Genomic DNA, 20,002 nt, shown 5'->3' on the forward strand with positions numbered 1-20,002 from the left:
CTCTGATCTCCCAAATGAAGCTTACCTCTGATTGTACCTGTTCTGAGCAGCCACTGTCTCTATTTAGCCTAAAGTCCCCCTTGTACACTGGGTACGACAGCCATTGCTTCTTACTGTCGCTCTTCAGAACCCTGCAGAGGAGCTATAACTCCTCTGCGACCCCCCCACCTCACTCCGAGCCCTCACTAACCTGTGTAAGCACCAGGAGACTTGGCGCACCCCGTGTGCATAGGTCTCCTCTCTCCTCATGCTGCATCCGGGCGTCAGAAAAAGAGCAATGGAGACGTCACCTCATTGTTTCCTCATCTCTCCTCAATACCCCAAATTGTTTTTTCACTGTATTTCGTAGGAGTAGAAAAATTGTGCTTATATTAAAGGACTTGCTTGACATTTAGACTCGCGTAGAAATGTCTAGAAAGGAGGTAGAACCAAATAGTTGAGAGCATAAACTGGGGGTATATGATCTTCCGCGTGTGAAGCAGGGAGAGGGCACTGTGCTGGGAGCCACCAAGATTGCTTGAGGGTTGTCACCCGTGAGACCAGCGTCGCGAAGTCCAGTAGGTCCTCTGAAAGCAGCAGCTGCTGTCACCACGGTGGAAAGTGGCAGTGTGGCTTCCAGGGCAGTGGCTCGCAACCTGTGGGGTTTGCATATCAGATGTCCTGCACATTGCGACACGATTCATAACAATAGCAAAATCACAGTTATGAAGTCGCAACGAAACAGTTTATGGTTGGCGTCAGCACACCATGAGGAGCTGTGGTTCAGGGTCGCAGCGTTAGGAAGGCTGAGATCCTCTCTTCTAGGGTGTCAGAGGTCGTTCGCTTAAAAGAGAAAAGCTTAGCGGTAGCAAGTAATTCTTTCCACAAGTTCTGGGCGAAGAGAGAGTGATGGATTGGTGGGGCGGGCTCTGGTGTTTGGAGGTTCTGGGACAGAGAGGATCTGTTCCTGCTGCATTGCTGGCTAGCGCCGGCCCACACCTTGGAGTCCCTTGAGTAGGCACCCCAAAGCCAGAACAGACACCATTCGCAAAGGCAGCTTCTGAGAACAGGCCAGAGGTGTGCCTGATCCACTCCGAGACCTGCCATCTAAGATGCCCCCAAAATGCCCCCCAAAAGGCAAACATGAGGCTGCTCTGGCTTTTCACAGTGTCTGAGTCTTTGCTGAAAACGAAAAAAAAAAAAGCCCACTCCAATTTCTCAAGCTGCTTAATTTGATTTAATCAGAAATGTGGACCTACAAAAACGTCCCCTGCAGGCTGAGAACCCTGCGGAGAAATTTCAGCCCAGAGTGCAATTAGCCAGAGAGAATTACCAACATTGGGAAATAAAACTCTGTGTGATAGAGCCTCCCAATTATGGGACAGTGTCAGTTATTCACTCGAATATATATGTATTTATCCCATCATCTTGTCGGGTTAATGATACAAGCGAGGCGATCCACTCCCATTATTGCCCAATAATGGACCACGGAGATGGCGCATCTTCGCCTTCATTTTTGCTGGCACCTCCTAGCGCCGAAGCGCATTAAAGTAATAAAATTAAGCAAGGCGTCCCTGTCCCTCCCACCATGTTCCCGTAACCCCCTCATTTGCAGCAGACTGAGCTAGAAAGAAAGTTTTAGAGCAATTTAAGATGAGGCAATGCTGGGTATGTAAATGCTGTTTTATTGGCAGTTGGGGCAGCTAGCTAAGATGCCTGGCAGCCTTCGGTTTATGGGTTCTTCTGGGTTGGGATAACTCAGTGTCAAGGCCACAGGGAGGGAGCATGGGGAGTTAAGCACTTCTTTACACCATGAGCTTTGTGGCTGCCAGGACCACTCGCTCGCCTTCAGACTGGGTGTTTCAGCAGCTGCAAATCTGAGACGGAGCCTGCTAAGCATGAGGGGGTTTAAGAGGTTTTTGTGTGTGTGTGTGTGTGTGTGTGTGTGTGTGTACATGCATGTGTAGGTACGCACATGTGTGAACACCCATGGAAACTGTTGGTGTCCATTTCGGTTGCTGTTCACCTTGGTATTTCCAAGCAGGAGCTCTCGTTGTCCCTGGAGCTTGCAATGAGCCCTGGGTATATCTCTCTGTCTCCATTGCCTTGGAGCGTGGGCCACTCTGGTTTCCTTTTACATGGGTTCTGGGGATTAAACTCATGCATGCATAGCCAGCATTTAGCAACTGAACTATCTCTATGATCATTAACCCCAAAGTTCTTAAGGAGTTGAATGATAAAAGCAGTTATACTCTTAGAAATGTCCTGTTCCTGGACCCCTATTTCCACCAGAGGCAGCAGTGGCTGGGGTTGAGGAAATGACAAGGACCGTTCCGAGGGCAAACACGGGTGTGAGCTGGGAGCACCAGAAAGACAGCAGGGCAGGCCGCCTGTGTAACCCAGTTCTCCGGGTGTTGCCGTGGGAGATGGCAAGGGGCAGCGAGGCTTCACAGATGGGACACATTGTCACGTGAACTTCAGACACACTACAGAACAGGGGTCAAGGACTCAGCCGGGCTTTGCCCCGTTTACAGTGAGCTGTGACCAGGCCCGAGGGGCAAGAGACGAGGAGAACCATCACCTCACTCCATGGAACCTCCAGATGTTATTGTGCTCAGTGGAGCTATTATAAAAATAGGAGGCTTAAAAGTGGGCGAGCAAGTCAGGGCTGGTCAGACTGTGCATCCCTGCGCTTGCTCTCCTCTCCCTTGTCCTCCTCTGCTGGTCTAACTGTGCCCAAACCTGCAGCAGGTAAGAGTGGAGGGCAGTCTTCCAGGCACCAGGGCTGGGGAGTCTCTGCAGCTCATCCGTGGGCTTCAGAACAGAGCGAGAGGGAGAGAGGGTGACAGGTGGTGGGGTCCCTGCAGGTGTGTCCTCAGGGGGGTGGGGTCCCTGCAGGTGTGTCCTCAGGGTGGTGGGGTCCCTGCAGGTGTGTCCTCAGGGGGGTGGGGTCCCTGCAGGTGTGTCCTCAGGGGGCTGAGGTAGTGCAGTCTTCCAGGGTCACATGACAGGGGATTGTAAAGAACACTGGAGGGCTGTCGCCCTTGTCAGCCACTGGGTCATCAAAAAGATGTCACTCTACCGGGGGAGTTTCCAGATCCTTGCCTTCTAGGCAGAAAACCAATGTCGGTTGCAGGAAGGGAGGCCTGGGCTGGGGGACGGGCAGGTAGAGAACCCAGACATGGAGCGTAGGGGACTCAGATGCAGCAGTCCGAGGCAGCTTGAGTGGCTGGAACTTTCAGAAGCTGAACTGATATTGTTTCTCTTCCAGTAGGAATATCCATTCGTGGGTGTTAGCTCACTATTTATTTTTTTCGAGACAGGGTTTCTCTGTGTAGTCCTGGATGTACTGGAACTCTCTTTGTAGACCAGGCTGGCCTCGAACTCAGCTCCGCCTGTCTCTGCCTCCAGAGTGCTGGGATTAAAGGTGTGTGCCACCACGCCCAGCTTGTCTGCTCCCTGTTTTGCCATTGATAGCCCCTCCAGGTGACTCGCCTTAGAGTACTCTTGGCCTTTTCTTGTTTTTTTTGTTTGTTTGTTTGTTTGTTTTTGTTTTTGAGCCATTTTTTCTTTCTTTTCTTCACGGTACAAACAAGCTACTGACTTTCTGCCCATGCCTTCCCTCTGCACGGCAGTCCTTCCTTCTCAGTCTTGTTAGGACACTATAGTTGGCAGTCATAGACAGCACGCATGGAATGTGGTCATGTTCTTGTCGTTAAAGAGTAAGTGCATGGTCGTGAACTCTAGCGAGGCACGTTAATCTAGCTTCTGTTGCTAAACCCAAACACCTGAGCTCGGAGACAGCATAAAGATTCGCCTCGCAGTGCCAGAGACTCACAAGCGCGACGTTGGCTTCTGCCCAGCTTTCGTGAGAGTCTGACAGTGGGCAGGGGTACAGAAGTGATTGCGTAGTAAGACAGGAAGTCAAGGGTGGGTGCGGTGGTGCGTGCCTATAATCCTAGCCCTGGAGGGCAGAGGTTGCAGGAGCAAGAATTCAAGGTCCTCTTTAGCTGTGGATGAATCTGAGACCAGCCTGAGTGACATGAGGTTATGCCTCAAAACAAGCAAATAAGTCAAACACAAGAAGCTGATATGGCCTGGTATCGATCTTTTTTTGTCTTTTTAAATAACATCTTACTCTCATGAGAATCACTCCTAGAGACCAGTCTGAATACATTCCCAGAGCAAAGTCCTTCATGACTTTGTTACCTTCTACTAGGTCCCAGATTTTTTTGGACAATTTTTTAAAATAAGATTTATTTATTTTTATTTTATGTGTGTACCTGTCTGCATGTATATGCACTATGTACATGCAGTGCCCATGAGGGCCAGTAGAGGGAGTCTGATCACCTGAAACTGGAGTTACAGATGGTTGTGAGCTGCCATGTGAGTGCTGGGAACTGAACCCAGGTCCTCTGTAAGAGTACCGAGTGCTCTTAACCACTGAGCCATCTCTCTAGCCCCAATCCCCATTTTGTTTCCATTTAGTGTGTGTATGTGTTTGTATGTATACATGTGTGCGCACATCCCCCTGTACCACACCCGTTTCTAACCTCTCATAGACCCTGAGTTAAATGGCCTCAGAAGGCTATGTATGGTAACATGACCATTGACGAAAATCCATAATAACTTGTGTCCTCTGTGACTGCTGACACCTTTCATTGTGAGGCTGCGTCAAATAAAGATCTCTTTTTTTTTTTTTTCCCACTCTCAGGCTGGTTATGATGGCGAGAGCATTGGAAACTGCCCGTTTTCTCAGCGCCTCTTCATGATCCTCTGGCTAAAGGGTGTGATATTCAATGTGACGACAGTGGATTTGAAAAGGTGAGATGGGCTTCTGCGTTGTTGAAATAGTTGGTCCTAATTCCCTGTGTGCAGCAACATACCCTTTCATGCATACAAGCACATACACACACACACACACACACATACTCACGTACTCATGCATATACACACACACATGCACATGCACATGTATGCTGCTAGGAACCATTGGCATATAATGGCAGGTTTATCCATAGCCTGCAATGAAGACTGAGTGCTAGCCAAGTGGTAGGGTTTACATAGAACTCGGACTGCAGGAAGGAGTAGGGGCTGGGGGTCAGGGAGAGCTTGCTTTCCCTGTTGCCCAGAGGCTGTGTGACTCCCAGGAGCCTGCCTGTGCACTGTTCCTGGTTGACAGAACTGGAGAGCTAACTTTCCCCCCTCTGCAGCCAGAAAGGGGGTCCAGCGGGGTGAGCCCACCCATCAATTGTTAATTCCGTCTAGGCTCTGATGTCCAGGAAGCCACCTTATTAATTCAGGGACCACTCTGAAATTCTCAACGGTTGTGTTTCTTTTTTATTGTTTTTATTGAACTATACATTTCCCCCCATTCCTCTTCTTTCCTCTGGGCTGTGTCTCTTAAATGGTGAGGGCATGACTACGCCTTGGCCATGACTCCGAATGCTCCAGACCATCCATGTAGACCGCTCTTCTCTCCTACCTAGGAAGCCTGCAGACCTTCAGAACCTGGCTCCCGGGACGAACCCTCCTTTCATGACTTTTGATGGTGAAGTCAAGACCGACGTGAATAAGATTGAGGAGTTCTTAGAGGAGAAGTTAGTTCCCCCAAGGTAGGCCTCCTAGAACTGATACTCACAACTTTGTAGGTGCTTTTCTCCATGGTCATGCCCAGACGCCAGAGGGAGCGGCCAGATTAGCTACCTCGAGTTGAGATGGACTCTGCTTCTTGTCTGGTTTCATTCCTGTTGCTGTGAAGGAAACACCCTGACAAAAACAACTTAGGGGAAGAGAAGGCCTATTTTTCTCAGAGCTCCAAGTTGCCATCCGTGTTTGCAGGGTAGGATGTAAGCAAGCCACATCGCATTCAGAACCAAGAGCAGAGAGAGTCCTGCCCTACCTAGTTCAGGTCCTCCTTACCTAGGGAATGGTGCCTCCCACAGTGGACTGGATCTTTTTGTATCAATTAACAGCCAAGTCAAACCCACAGGCCAATCTGATCTAGATGGTCCCTCAGCTGAGGCTGTTCTCGCAGGTGATTGTAGATTGTGGCAAGCTGACACTTAGAATCAGCCATCACAGCTTCCCTTTTTGTGTCCCTGGCTTGGCAGTCAGGACAGTACGGCAGCAGTCAGGGAGGAGGTGTTATTGCTGTGTGGGATAACTGTACCTGTGTCTGCTACACAAGAATCCTTGCAGTCAAACACCTTTCCTAGAACAGGGAGGGAATTAGGTCAGGAACAGCTGGTTGACCCCTGTGTCCTAGAATTTGTCTTGCCAGAGCTTGATACAACATAGTTCTCCCAAATCATGTTCTTTTACTCAACTTTGAGATTCATTGTTTACTAAACCAGTCCAGGAAAGCTTGTCATTTTAATATCTGCCCAGAGAAAGATGTTTTCCTCCACTGCATTCTTTTAACCAGCCTTTGTCTGTCTGTGACCCTCCAACTCTTCAAGGTACCCTAAGCTGGGAACCCAACATCCTGAATCCAACTCAGCAGGAAATGATGTTTTTGCCAAATTCTCAGCATTTATTAAAAACACCAAGAAGGATGCAAACGAGAGTAAGTATTCCGGTTCTGGGTTCTGTTTCCACACGGTCTTCCACAGGGCTGCTGGGAGACCCTAGGCATCTGGCTCATTTCACAGAGAGTACAGACGGAAGTCTGGAAATAAGGAAATGCCCCTACCTTTAACTCTGCATGTAACTTAGGAGAGACTGTTTCTAATGGTTGGGAATCCAAAATATAACGCTATTAGGGGGAAACATTTCAATGTCTGGCTGTTTCTACCTGCAGTGTGGCAATTGTGCCTCTGTCACTCACTACCCCGACATAGGCATCTCATAAATATTTAGAGGAGTAGCCGAGTTTGGTTCAGAGGGATGGCTCAGCAGTTAAGAGCACACACTGCTCTTGTGGAAGACGGGAGCTTAGCTCCTAGCCCCTATACTAGGTGGCTCACAATGACCTATAACTCTAGATTCAGGGCACCAAAAACCCTCTTCTGGCCTCTGAGAGCACCTGTACACATGGTACAAACAGAGATACGAATAAATACAAAAATGAAATTAAAATATCTTTTTAAAAAACACAGACGAGTCCTAGAAGCAGCGCAGGTGTAGAGATGGAAGACCGAGCAGGGAAACAGAGTTCTGTTGCACCTGTGTCCTTCTGGTCTTCTTGCTGCTCAGAAAGTGCACCCAGCTGTCTCCTTCTAAGGCAGACTGTACACATGCAGCCGCTTGCATGGCCCATCCGTCTCAGGCATCTCCCGCCATTGCATTTCAGTTTATGAAAAGAACCTGCTACGGGCCCTACAGAAGCTGGACAACTACTTGAACAGCCCGCTGCCGGATGAAATAGACGCCGACAGCACAGAGGATGTCACCGTTTCCCGAAGGAAGTTTCTGGATGGGGACGAGCTCACACTGGCCGACTGTAACCTCCTACCCAAGCTCCACATCATTAAGGTTTGTCTGTCCTCCTGACACCTGGCTGAGCGCATGAAGGGGGCTTTGTGGGCCTTTGTTCTGACTTGCTGGGGCCAGACACCAAAACAGGCCCGGAACACAGATGTGAGCTGAAAAGGAGCCGTTTCGGTTCAAGGCGGCTGAGCTGCAGTGCTTAGACACACAGGGCCATGAACTCCAGGTGTTCTCATGGCAGACCTGTGAAGGTGCCCCTGACCCACGTCCTCGCTGATGTTCTAGGCATAAGGAAGAGGAAACAGCTCAAGGACACGCAGGGCCTTCTTGCCTTTTACCATATGAAGTTTGGGGATGATATGTTATTGACAACTGCAGGGATAAGCCTTGTTCTGGGGGGTGTCCTGCCAGTTACTAATATCAGCCTTCCACTGCTAGGAGCAGCCAATAGCTGCTTGACTTGGCCTCTTCTGTAGTGGGTACCCTGTCTTCTTCGGTAGGTAGAAAAGTCAATGGTCATACACAACTAGAATTGTTTGAGTTTTTTTTTTAAATTTTAAATTTTTTTTCATTTCTGTTTTGATTGGTCAACTGACCTCGTAAATCAGAACTTGTATTGGCAACCGTGGGGATTCCCAGACTTCTGAGTCGCTTCTCTCTCATCCCCTCTCTGTCACGTACAGGTGTCAGTGGTTATCACCATGGCCCTTACTGCTAGGTGTGTGAGCCTCAGGTGTCCAAAGAAGATGCCTGTGCCTTGCACTGGGAGATCTTGATTATTATGAAATTTTCGCTAGGTCCAGAGCCGGAGCAGGAGCAGGAGGGCACAGGGGACACAGGGAATACAAGTCAACCATGTTCCAAGTTTGTGTGTGACTGGCTGCAGAAATCGCCTGTCCAGTTCCACAGTGGCTGCATGTCAGTCGTGGCCACGCCACGTCATAACCTCGCCTTTCTCTTCCTGAGCACCGTCTCTCTGCACTCTCTCCCAGCCTTGGCTTTTCCTCCTCTCTTCCATGTTGGGCTTCAGGGAGGTCTACTTGAGATGGACATTAGCAATCCTTTAAGTGAATGTCTTTGTTAATAGCCTCATTAAGGTCCCACCATCCAAAGTCTAACAAAAGCTTCTCAACTCTCCAAAACCTAAACCGGGAAGTCATTTTCCAATGAGTATGCCACTATATATTTTTTTTATGTCATTCATTTGCTGGGAATGATATAGCATCACAGGTAAGTGCAGGGTGAAGAAGGAATTATCGTTGTTCTGACAAAATGCTTGAGAAAACTGATGTAAGAGCAGAGCGGTTTCTTTAGGCCTGTGATCTCAGAGGGACTGTTGTGACCAGCTGGCTCTCTTGACGTCAGGCCCCTGGTGAACAATGCAGTGCAGGGAAGTAGCTCACTCTGTGGAGGCCAGGGGCTCAAGGGGGAGCACCAGAGGGTGCAAGAGGGAGTACCAGAGGGCACAAGAGGGAAGACCAGAGAGCCTAAGATGAGGGAGGGACCTGGAGAGCACAAGATCAGTGACCTAGGCTCTACTTCCTATTACCTAATCCGCTATAATTAACCAATTGGTAACACTATTACCACCCGTTGGGGACCAAGCTTTCATTATAAAAATGTTGAATATCCAAACAACAGTAAAGAACATGAGAAATATCAGAGCCACACAGCACTAATTGCAATGTGACTTATTCATATAAAAGAGGGGATGGAGAGATGGAGATGCCTTGGTTAGAAGCACTTGCTGCTCTTGCCGAGGACCAGAGTTTGGTTCCCAGCACTCATTTATAGACAGCCACCTGTAACTCCAGCTCCAGGGCATCCAACACCTTCCCCTGGCCTCTTCAGCACTCGCATTTGGACGCACACATATGTAAGCTGTAGAAGGATGAGCTGCAGGGTTGGGAGTGGGGGTGGGGGCCTAGGGCAGTCATGCTCCTAACACGGGACTGAGGGACAAAGCCTTCAAAGCCATTTAGCACTTACGATGCTCGGCTATTTAATGATCTTCCAGGACAGAGTACTTCTGAAGGAAATGAGAGTCAGACCAAGGGAATTATGGTAAAACGCGAGAGTGGAGAGATTTATAATTTATTTCCCTTCCTGAAACCCACGGAAAATGATATTAAAAATAGAACTGGTTGATCTTCCACAAGACTACGGTAGAAGAATGACAGGTCAACCACAAATGAAAAGAAAGTTTAGAGACAGGGCTCTTTTATGTGCATTTTTTCCTTTACACCCCAAGAAAATTGTCCTTGATCTTCAAATTTGAGTTTATCATTGTTTTTTTTTTCTTTGAGACAGAGTTTCTCTGTGTTTCCCTGGCTGTCCTGTAGACCAGGCTGGCCTTAAACTCACAGAGATCCACCTGCCTCTGCCTCCTGAGTGCTGCTGGGATTAAAGGTGTGTGCCACCAACACCCATCCAGAGTTCTTTAGAGGTAAATACTCTGGTCCTGAACCATCAGAGATCTTTGCCCACAGGGTGGGCATGCGCGGCAGTGAGGGAAGAGTATAGAGAACGCTTCTGGGTTAAATCTCTAAAGAGACAGCCCTGAAGGATTCCGCAGAGATGATGTCCTTTCAGCCTGTGCCCAGCTCCTCCCCGACTGGGGCATCCTGGAGGAACATGGGACAGAAGGAGAGAAAGGACTGGCATGTTTTGTGGCTGCCGAACAGAAAAGAAAAGAGCGCCCTTATTCTAACATGAACTTTAACTCTGATGCTAACCCCCACCTTCAGCCCTAACTCTAGCTGTAACATGTCCCTGAGGCAGGATAAGGTCAGCAGTTCCCAAGCGTGAATACTGAGCTTGCTCTCACTCTCTTATTCTCCCACATACTCTCTAAGCAAATGGTAGCTCCAGTGTGTCTGCCTCAGAAAATCATGACCAGAAACGAGACAGACTCTGCGCGGGGCCACTGTAGAGCTAGAGATGATGGAAGTGGAGAAAATGATGAGGCTGGGCCTGAAAAAAAATCACCTCAAATCAAATGGACAGGTCCCAGATGTTTATGTTCAGAGTGGGAGATGGAGACAAGGGAGGAGAGAGAAAGAGGGGGAAAAAGAAGAGGAGAGGGAGGGAGAGGGAGGAAAAGGGGAGGGAGGGAGGAAGAGGGGAGGAAAGGGAGGGAGAGGAGAGGAGAGGAGAAGGGACAGGGTCTCGCTGTGTGGTTCGGTCTCCTCAACCCTAACGTTGCTTTCGAGATCATGCCATGTTTAGGAAAGACATTCCCAGAACCATCAGCCAGAGACACGTTTGGCACTTGACTAGCTTCTGTAGGAGAAAGGACACCGTTGAGACCTGCACCATCCCTGTCCCTTTTCCAGTGCTGTGGCAGAGCATTTGCCACAGGGACATGCAGAAAAGCCTGCTGCCTCACAGAGTTCGAAGTTCAAGAGCATGGGTCAGTGCTGGTGGGCACCTGATGGCTTCCCAGTATAAGTGTGTGTGGGAGATGGCCACAGCTGAGACAGGAAGTGATCATGCCTGAGACAGGAAGTGACCATATGGTGAGACAGAGGAGGTGACCATATGGTGAGAGAGGAAGTGAGCATATGTGAGACAGGAAGTGACCATATACTGAGATAGGAAGTGACCATATACTGAGACAGGAAGTGACCATATACTGAGACAGGAAGTGACCATATGTGAGAGAGGAAGCATCCAGACTTGCTCATGTAGAGTAGACTTCCCCACAGAATTAACCAGAGTCCTTTGAGAACTACTTCAGTCTTGCCTGAAGGCGTTTTCCCAATGGTGTCCTCTAAAGTCCTGCTTCTTGAAGGTTCCATCACATATTGTTCCACTGAGACCCAAGTTCCAACATGTGACCCTTTAAGGATTGCACTCAAAGCACAGCAGGCAGCCAGACGATCACACTCGATAATAGCAGTGATGACACAGATAAACAGTAGAAGCATCTACAGCGGGGAAGAGATTCACAATGGCATTGCCTCTGGAGAGGAAAGGGAGGCTGTCTGGTAGATTATGAAAGAGTTTTATATCCCAGCTATTATCCACCCAGACACTGGCCTTAGCAAAATAAGCACTCCTGAGCAGTGAAATTGCTCTATGATGAAACACTCAGATGGTCATGAGAATAAGAATCCAAGACAGATAAGGTGTGTGTTGGAGAAGGCTCTTAAGAAAGAGGGAAGCCGTCTTGCCCCAACTTAGAGCACAGATATTCTCAGAGGACACTGGGTGGCTCGTGGACTATCACAGAAGAGTGAGACAGAGAGACTCAGGCTTGGAGAGACCTAACAACAACACAGACCCAACACACAAGGCTTTGCCTTCGCCTCCTTGGTTTCCCTGTTCTTATTTGTTTGGTGAACACAGGCCTCAAAGGCTTAGAGAGAGAGAGGGGTAATCATATTTTAATCAAAAATAAAATAAATTTATAAAAAGAGTTGGCAGCTGGAAATTCAATAGGATGGGACAAATTCTTCCCATGAGTCTCTTCATTTGGAGTTGTAGCCCTTTCAGTGGCGAACCCAAGCTGACGCTAGCACAGAAACCAAACAGCAACTTCAGGGGCAGAGCAAAGTCAGGATGTGGGAAAGCTGGATGTTGTCCCAGGCACAGGTGGAGGAGGGGTAAAGGAGAAGAACCGGAAAGAAGTGGAGAGGCAGACACCCCTCCTTTGTCAACACCAGGAGCCAAACTTGATAGTACTATTAGGGGACCCAGACAGAATTACCCACGGCCTCGGAGCTGCTGAAAGAAAATGCGTGTGTGAACGAACACGCACACACAGGAAGCAGAGTATCGCAGGGCATGTGGGCGGGAGGTGGCTCAGTCGGTACAAAGCTTGCAGTTCAAACGCGAGGACCTGAGTTTGATCCCCTAAAACACACGTAAAACAAGACAACGCCAGGCATCGCGGTGTCTGCTTTTAATCCCAGCGTGGGAAAGTAGAGGCAAGAGGATCATGGGGTCACTGGCTAGACAGTTAGTCACATCTTCAAGTTCCAGGCTCAACAAGAGATCTTGTCTCAAAAATGAGGTAAAGGAAGGGGGATTGGGGTGATGGCTCAGCAGTTAAGGCCCTTGTGCTCCTGGCAGAGGCCTTGAGTGTGGTTCCCGCACCTGGCAACCACCTGTGACTCCAGCGGCAGGGGCTGGAATACCCTTTTCTGGCATCCAGAGGCATCTGCACATATGTGTGCATACATACATAAGAAATATGTCTTTAATACAATAAGGTGGGGCAGGAGGGATGGATCAGAGGACAGGCACACTGACTGATCTTCCAGAGGGCCTGAGTTTAGCACCCACGTTAGGCAGCTCACAGCTGCCTGTAACTCTAGGTCCATGGGATCCAACACTCTCTTATGTCTGTCACAGGTATCTGGACTCACATGCACAGTCTCCACATAGATGCATGCATGCATGCATGCATACATACATACATACACACATACATATATACATACATATAATTTCAAAAAGGAAATCTAAAATAAATTTAAAATGTAGTTAAATTTTAAAACTTGCATGCCGTCATATGTAGGTCCACAGTCACATGGAGATGTACACACAGAAAGAGAAATGATAAAAGCAATAGTCCATGTGTGACAGGCAGGCATTCAGCAAATATTCTCGATATTATAATATTAAAATATCTGGGCCTGATGGTGTTGGCCTGTCCTACAAGCTGCCTGTGAGCCTGCTGGGAGCAAATGACCAGCTCAACCCTGTTGGGTTACAGAGTGATGCCGAGGCCTGCCTGGATGAGTTAATAAGGCCCTGTCTCCAAACAAAAAGATCCAGGCTCAGTGGTGGAGCAGTTGCTTACCTTGCCTGAGACTCTTGGGTAAGACTTTTCAGCAAGGTCAGAAGCGAAGCAGGTGTCAACCACAGAAAATGAGCATCCTTAAGTCTGCATGCAGGTGAAGAATGCCACACCATGCCAGAGGCGTTCTAGAGGTTCCTTGATCCTAATTTGCTGCCACACTGCACCAATGGCTGTTGGCTTCACAGTCTGATAAGTGAATATTAAGATCTGAATTGTGCTGAGTGAGGTTCATCCCAGCATCCCAGGGACAGTGGAGAGGGAGGTGATGCAGTAGAAATGGCCATTGTAGCTCTGGATCTCTGTGGCAGATGGAACTGTGTTTCTCCCTCCCCAAGCACGTATGTCCCAGTCCTAATCACTACTACCCCAGGATGGGGCTCATGTGACATGTGGGTCTTTGCAGTTACAATGAGTTAAGTTGAAGGTACAGTAGAGAAGGCTGGACTTGACTCCAATATGACTTGATACTGTCCTTGCTAACTGGGATTTAAGACAGGACACCCAAACACCACAGGATGGCATGCAAAGGCTTAGCTGTCCTTCCACAGACAAGAGCTGCAAAGGAACTAAATGGACCCGAGTGAGATTCTAACTCGGAACCTTCAGTGGAAGCATAGCCCCGGTGACATCTTGACTTTAGATTCCTGGCTTCTGCGACTATGATGGAATGGCTTACTGTTCTCAGGTTCTCAGGTGCAGGACACTAGCGAAGTCACACCCATCCCTCCCTCACCGCTGGACATTGTCCTCAACGTTGCCCCCATCTGGCCCTCTCCTGACCAGGAAAGCATCTCACACTGTTGATTTCTTAGAACATCCACCCACTGATTATTCTTTTTGCTTTCACCGTCTCCAGGGTGATGAGGTCATGCTATTGTGTTCATGCATAAGTCCTTTGCACTTGGTAGGCTCATGGTCGAGCAATCTGTTTAGGGCAGAGTGACAGCCTTCTGCAGAAATACCGTACACAGATGTTAGGGATTGCTGGAGGTGACAGCAAGCAGCTAGGAGGATCCTGATGTGGCCCAAGATGAAGATCTGTCACACGCCTTCAGGCCCCACGTGATACAGTAGCGGATACCCTACCAAGGCCTTGCCGCAGGCACAGCAAGAAAGCCACTGGCCTGTGACACACACACACACACACACACACACACACGTGGTGGATCCCAAGGGTCATTTCTGTTATCTTGGTGAGCAGGACTCCAGGATCTTAGATTAGTTGTTGTTATTATTATTATTATCATCATCATCATCATTATCATTATTTTACTTTGACAAAATCCCTGGCAAAAGAAGCTTAAAGGAGGAAGGTTTATTTTGGTTTATAGTGTGATGGGGGTGATGCCATCCCGGCAGGGAGGGCATGGAGGTGGGAAGGGTGAGGCTGCTGGCCACACTGAATCTGCAGTTTGGGCACAGAGTGTGGTGGGCGCTGGCACTCAGCTCCCTATGCCTTATAATTCAACCCAGGCCCCCTGCCATGGAATCTTGTCTTTTACAGTTTGGGTGGATCTTTCTACCTCAATTGACTCAGTCTAGAAAGTCCCTCACAGACACGATCAGAGGTTTGTCTCCTGAGTCTAGATTCTGTCACAGAGTGATTGCATTTGAGTCCTGTACCTCTGTCACCTTGCCTGTTCCCAGGTGCCCTAGCAATGTGTAAGTGCCACCACGGGCAGCCTAAATGGTCACAGAATGCCGCCAGGCTCCAGGCTATGCACCTTCAAGGGGTGGATTGTCTGACCTGACCTAGGGAGTTGCCTTTCCCCTTTCCTCATTATTTCCTCTCGATTTTCAGATTGTGGCCAAGAAGTACAGAGATTTTGAGTTTCCTTCCGAAATGACTGGCATTTGGAGGTACTTAAACAACGCCTACGCCCGGGATGAGTTCACTAACACGTGTCCAGCTGACCAGGAGATTGAGCACGCGTATTCAGATGCAGCCAGAAGGATGAAATGATGTTGGGTTGCTTCCTGTCTTTTTCTCAGATGAGTGAGCGAGGCTTCCTGGAGAACCTTCTCTGCCTCTTCCCAGAAAAGGCTTTTGCAAAATGCCACTGCAGGCTGCCCGGCCTTGCCATTTGTCTGCTCATTCCTCTGTCTCAGCTATGCTAATTTATGCCTTTGAGATTCAGTTTTCTTGTAATCCAAGTTTAGGGCGATCTGTTTTGTGCTCTGGTTCAAAGCACAGTGGCATTGACTTCTGCCTCCTCCGTTTTAAAAAAGTTAGTCTTTCCTTCATAGTTTTGATAATCACATAGATAGCTTGGTTTTCTCTTACATATTTGCTTAAAATGAGAGGGTGTTTTATATTTATAATACTTTAGAGGGTGTTAAAGGATATGAAAAAGAAAGTAAAAATCACCTAAAACTTATGCTATATAACTTCTGATAACAGATTGGTGAATATTTCTAGAATTTTTAGTCTTTCATGTATGCCTGTGTGTGTGCACGCACACACATATGCATGCATATCATATAATTTCATTCATTCGTGGTGCGGCATTTGTAGGAGGTTGATGAGGGGACCTCTTGGTGCCTCAGTGGCCATCACAGGAGATTTAAAACAAAGAAATTGTCCCTGCCGAGCGACACAAGGACTATAGGTCCACCTGAGAGCCAAGGGACAGCCAGAACTAGGATGATGGGACCAGGTGTCCTCTCTTTCCCTGAAGATTCTGTGGCCTCTGAGTCCAGGAGAGGTGTGGGGAAGAGCCCCCCCCCCGTGCCCCATGTTATATCTTCCTTCCTGGTTCCTTCTCTTCTCTCTTCTCCAGAGGGACTGTGTCTTCCAGTCAGCGGCAGCTTGGGGAATCTTCCTGTCTGATGCCATGTGAGCCTACGATTTTTGCTCATGGCAGTTCTTCAGTGAGGAGGATGTGGTTGAGGCTAGCTCATCCACGACTACTTTCTGTCTCATTCTGAAGCCACGTAGGAAAACTAAATTCCAGAATAAAACCCAGAAAGTCCAACTCTTGAGCACTTTTGGAAAACGGTCCTTTAACGAGGAGCGGAGAAGTGTTTCGTCCACTGTGGCGTTCCCTCCGTCATCCCCGTAGCCACCTTACCTCATAGCAAGGCCCGCGGGCAGGCTGCTTGGCTCCAGCCCAGGCAGGGATGTGAGGTCGCTTGGATACTCTGCAAGACTTCTCAAGTTTGTCCCTCCACAGTCACAGGCCCTACAGGAAGCGTCTCTTGTAGCCTTGGCTGAGAAGTACGGTGGGCGCTGGAGTCCTCATACATAGTCCGCCCAGCAGTCGGTTGTCTTTGTCACAGGAAGGAGTCGTGTCTACCCCTTGTCACCGCTGCCCACATTATTTCGTGCCTCTTTAGGAGTCAGTTTCTAGATCCTGCTCTTACAAAGTGGCATTCATACTTGGTTAAATGGGTAGAAGTTAGGGTGTTAGTCCTGTTCATTTTGTTCTGTTAGATATTAGGATGATCACCAACTGTGTGCCTTACAAATTAAACATTTTCAATCAACATTATTGTTTTTCTTTATTTTTTTACACGTTCTTTTCATGTGTGTGTGGGTGATGTGCCTACATGTGTGTCTTTGTGTTTGCATGTATGTGGGTGTTCATGCACGCACAGTGAATGCATGGGAGGCCTGAAGACAATGTCAAGAATCTTCCCACCTTATTCTTTTGACACAGGCTCTCTCAGTCTAACCCGAAGCTCTGTATAGTCTATCTTACTAGAACAGCTTGCTTTAGGGATCCATCTCCACTTCTGAGGGTGGAATTACAAGGTGTGCCACCATGTCTACCTGACATTGACCTGTACTCTAGGGAGCTGAACCCCAGTGCAGCAAGCCCTTTAACTGCTGAACCATTTCTAAGTTCCAGTAAAAACTTTCAAATGAAACTGCCCCCCTTTCTCTCTGTCTCCCCCCCACCCCCAACTTTCCCATTTGTATTTAAAGGATAAAATGAAGGCTGTCAGAATCTTTCAAAAAGGTGAGATCAAATCTGAAAGAGAGCTTGCTGGTGTTTGGGTGACAGCTCCATGTGTGAGCTGTGAGCCACAGACATGGCTCCTCAAAGAGGCCTGAGCGGATACATGTGACCTCTTCGTCCAGGTGACTGAAACAGACGTCTGTAGGTCATTCCATTTATACCAGTTGTTATAGGAAGGTGACTCCTTGGGGCAGTCATCCCAGTTCTGGTCCTTGTTGCAGCCTTACTACCAAACTGCTCTGCCTTGAACTCCACCCCAGCTCTGTCCTCAGCCCCGCCTCCAGCTCCACCCCAGGCCCACCCAAGCCCCGATCCCAGCCCCACCCCTTACCCCTGAGTCCCACCCTCAGTCCTACCCTATACCTTCCCATTTCACCCCCAGTCCCACCCCAGTTCCACCTCCACCTCTGCCCCAGCCCTACCCTAGCCCCACCTGAGCCCTACCCCAGCCCTACCCTAGCCCCACCTGAGCCCTACCCCAGCCCTACCCTAGCCCCACCCCAGCCCTAGCCTAGCCCCACCTCAGCCCCCCCCAGCCCTAGCCTAGCCCCACCCCAGCCCTAGCCTAGCCCCACCCCAGCCCTACCCTAGCCCCACCTCAGCCCTACCCTAGCCCCACTCAGCCCCACCCAGCCCCACCCCAGGCCCCAGCCCCACCCTCAGTGTGAAATTACGCAGACTGATTGTCTATAGCTTTTGGGATGATACAGCTCTATTCTCACTTTTATTTGTTGAGAGCTGAGGATTAGAAAACAATTTTAATATTTTTATTAAAGTCAACTTTCCTCTGACTACAGACCCTCAACAACACTTTGGGGAAAAGCCCCACATGGTTACCCTTTCTAGATCCTCCCAGCCAATGGAGATGGAAGAGCAGTCAGCCGGCAAGGCCTCCGCTCCCTACACATAGACCACTGCACACAGTGCACCCACACACGTGAAAATGGAGATGGGGGAGCAGTCAGCCGGCAAGGCCTCCACTCCATACATGTAGACCTACTGCATACATGTGCACTCACACACACATATATAGTATGTTCACCATCCCATCATAAACACATGCACGTGTGTACTTAACACCCTCACACATACCCATGCACATTTGCATGCACATACACGTGCACAGCCTCCCCCAACTCCCGGAGCGAGCGGAGCTCAGGGCTCCCTTCGGCTTGTGCCACTGTGACTGAAGGCTCATTCCCAGCAGAGCCCCAGTCACCCCCTGGTCCTCACTTTCAGTGGTTCAGAGTTAGTCTTAGAATAACTGCCTTAAAAATAGTAGGGTACCCCAGCCCTCCTTCGCTTTTACAGTAAACGGGATAAAAAATGCTTCGTTCTAAGGATGTGTACTCCACGATTCTACAAATGGACAAATTAAGTGATAAACTTACAGAATGACAGGAGTTCAGCTTTTCCTCTGAAGTCAGTTACCTTTCTGATTCATCTGTTACCATGGTCTGCGCGTGGTCTTTTTATTGTGCTGGATAGATAGTTGTGATCCCTGGCTACCGGGACAGGCTTATCTGGGACTCGCAGGTCCAGTCTGTCTTCCTTTGTCCTCTGTGTCCTTAGGAGGCCACCAGTGCTGCTGTAGCCTGGCTTGGGCAATGTCACTGTGGTCACTGTCGAGGGTTCAGCTTGAGTTTTGACAGCTGATGTTCTGAATAAGGCTGCATAGTCAGGAGAGTCCAAAGCCGCCATTATCTGGCCGAAACTATTACAGGTGAGTTGGTCGTGGTCCAAGGACATTATATTCAGATGCAGTAAGATGCACACGCAGAGAGCATGAGGAGCCATCTGTTCAGAGTAAGGCTCGGGTCAGAGCACTAATCGGGTCTTATCTCACACACTGTTCATTTCATCGATAACCACCATCCCCTGTCCTAGATCACCTTTGGTTTCTGGCTCTTCAGTGGATTTAACTACCCTCTGGGAAAGAAACCGTTTTCTCTCTGAGGGTGCTTTCTGCTCTCACCTCATCCTCAACCCTCCCTGCAGTGGCTTCCCATAATACTCTTGGTGATGGGACAAGGACAGTGGCACCAAGGGCTGGCCTAGGATTGCCCACAGTCCTTCAGATCAGCTGGCTCTGTTATCCTGACAGAGTGTCTTTCCAAGTGGTTGCTGCCTGTGAATCTGGGTTAGACGTCTTTCTGGAACTTTGAGTTTCTCTGTACCAACACCTACCAAGGCCCTTCCAATCTTCTGATGCCCACAGGCTTCAGAGTAATCTTGTGATAATCCCAGCACCCAGAAGTGAGTTAGTCCAGTCCGAGAACAGGAAATGTCTTCCAATGACGTTAGGGTTTTCACTCGCTTATTTGATTTCCCCATTCAGGGATTAAGCACTAAGAAGCTGAGCGTGTTTCCAGCCCCTTTCCCAAGAAGGGCTTTTGAGGCCATACTGAGAAAACAAAAAAACAAACAACAGCCAAATCCTGAGCAGACGTAAGGCCCTAAATCTGAGCTGGGTGTGGTGGCTTACCTGGAGCCCCAGCGCTGGGGAAGCCAAGGCAGAATGATTCCTTAGGGTTTGAGTTTAGCCTGGCCTGCAGACTCAGGATCCCCCCCCCAAAAAAAACAAAAAAGTTCTCTATAATCTACAACATATCTGGCTGTATGCCAATTAATCTTGCAAAAGTTACTATTCTGATTGTCTATTGCCATAAAACGCGAGTTGTTAGAATGGGTTGAACATGAATTCTCGGGTTTACAAAAAAATTGGGTCCTTCATCACATAGGTGGGAAGCATTTAGACTCTGAATTCTTGGCTCCCGATAGCACAGGGAAGTTGTTTGGGATGGTGGCCCCCTGAGCCTCA

The 20,002-nt window shown here is 48.8% G+C and overlaps 1 protein-coding gene across 3 annotated transcripts in view; it reads left to right on the top strand.

Moving 5' to 3' along the window:
• Clic6 (chloride intracellular channel 6) overlaps window positions 1-16,697 on the top strand; it is a 40,225-nt gene extending 23,528 nt beyond the window's left edge. For 2 of the 3 annotated variants that reach the window (XM_050164843.1, XM_050164842.1), the window contains exons 2-6: window positions 4,694-4,803; window positions 5,469-5,594; window positions 6,441-6,547; window positions 7,274-7,455; window positions 15,021-16,695. In XM_050164843.1, the coding sequence (XP_050020800.1) occupies window positions 4,748-4,803; window positions 5,469-5,594; window positions 6,441-6,547; window positions 7,274-7,455; window positions 15,021-15,182 (633 nt within the window). In that variant the 5' untranslated portion in view covers window positions 4,694-4,747 and the 3' untranslated portion in view covers window positions 15,183-16,695. Of the gene's footprint in view, window positions 1-4,693; window positions 4,804-5,468; window positions 5,595-6,440; window positions 6,548-7,273; window positions 7,456-15,020 lie in introns of all 3 variants that reach the window. The other variant, XM_050164841.1, reaches the window with a different exon arrangement.
• The last annotated feature ends 3,305 nt before the right edge of the window (window positions 16,698-20,002 follow it).

This window comes from Alexandromys fortis, unplaced genomic scaffold (genome assembly GCF_014885135.2).
Source record: "Alexandromys fortis isolate MF-2015 unplaced genomic scaffold, M_Fortis_MF-2015_v1.1 scaffold_162, whole genome shotgun sequence".
Classification (NCBI taxonomy): Eukaryota; Metazoa; Chordata; class Mammalia; order Rodentia; family Cricetidae; genus Alexandromys; species Alexandromys fortis.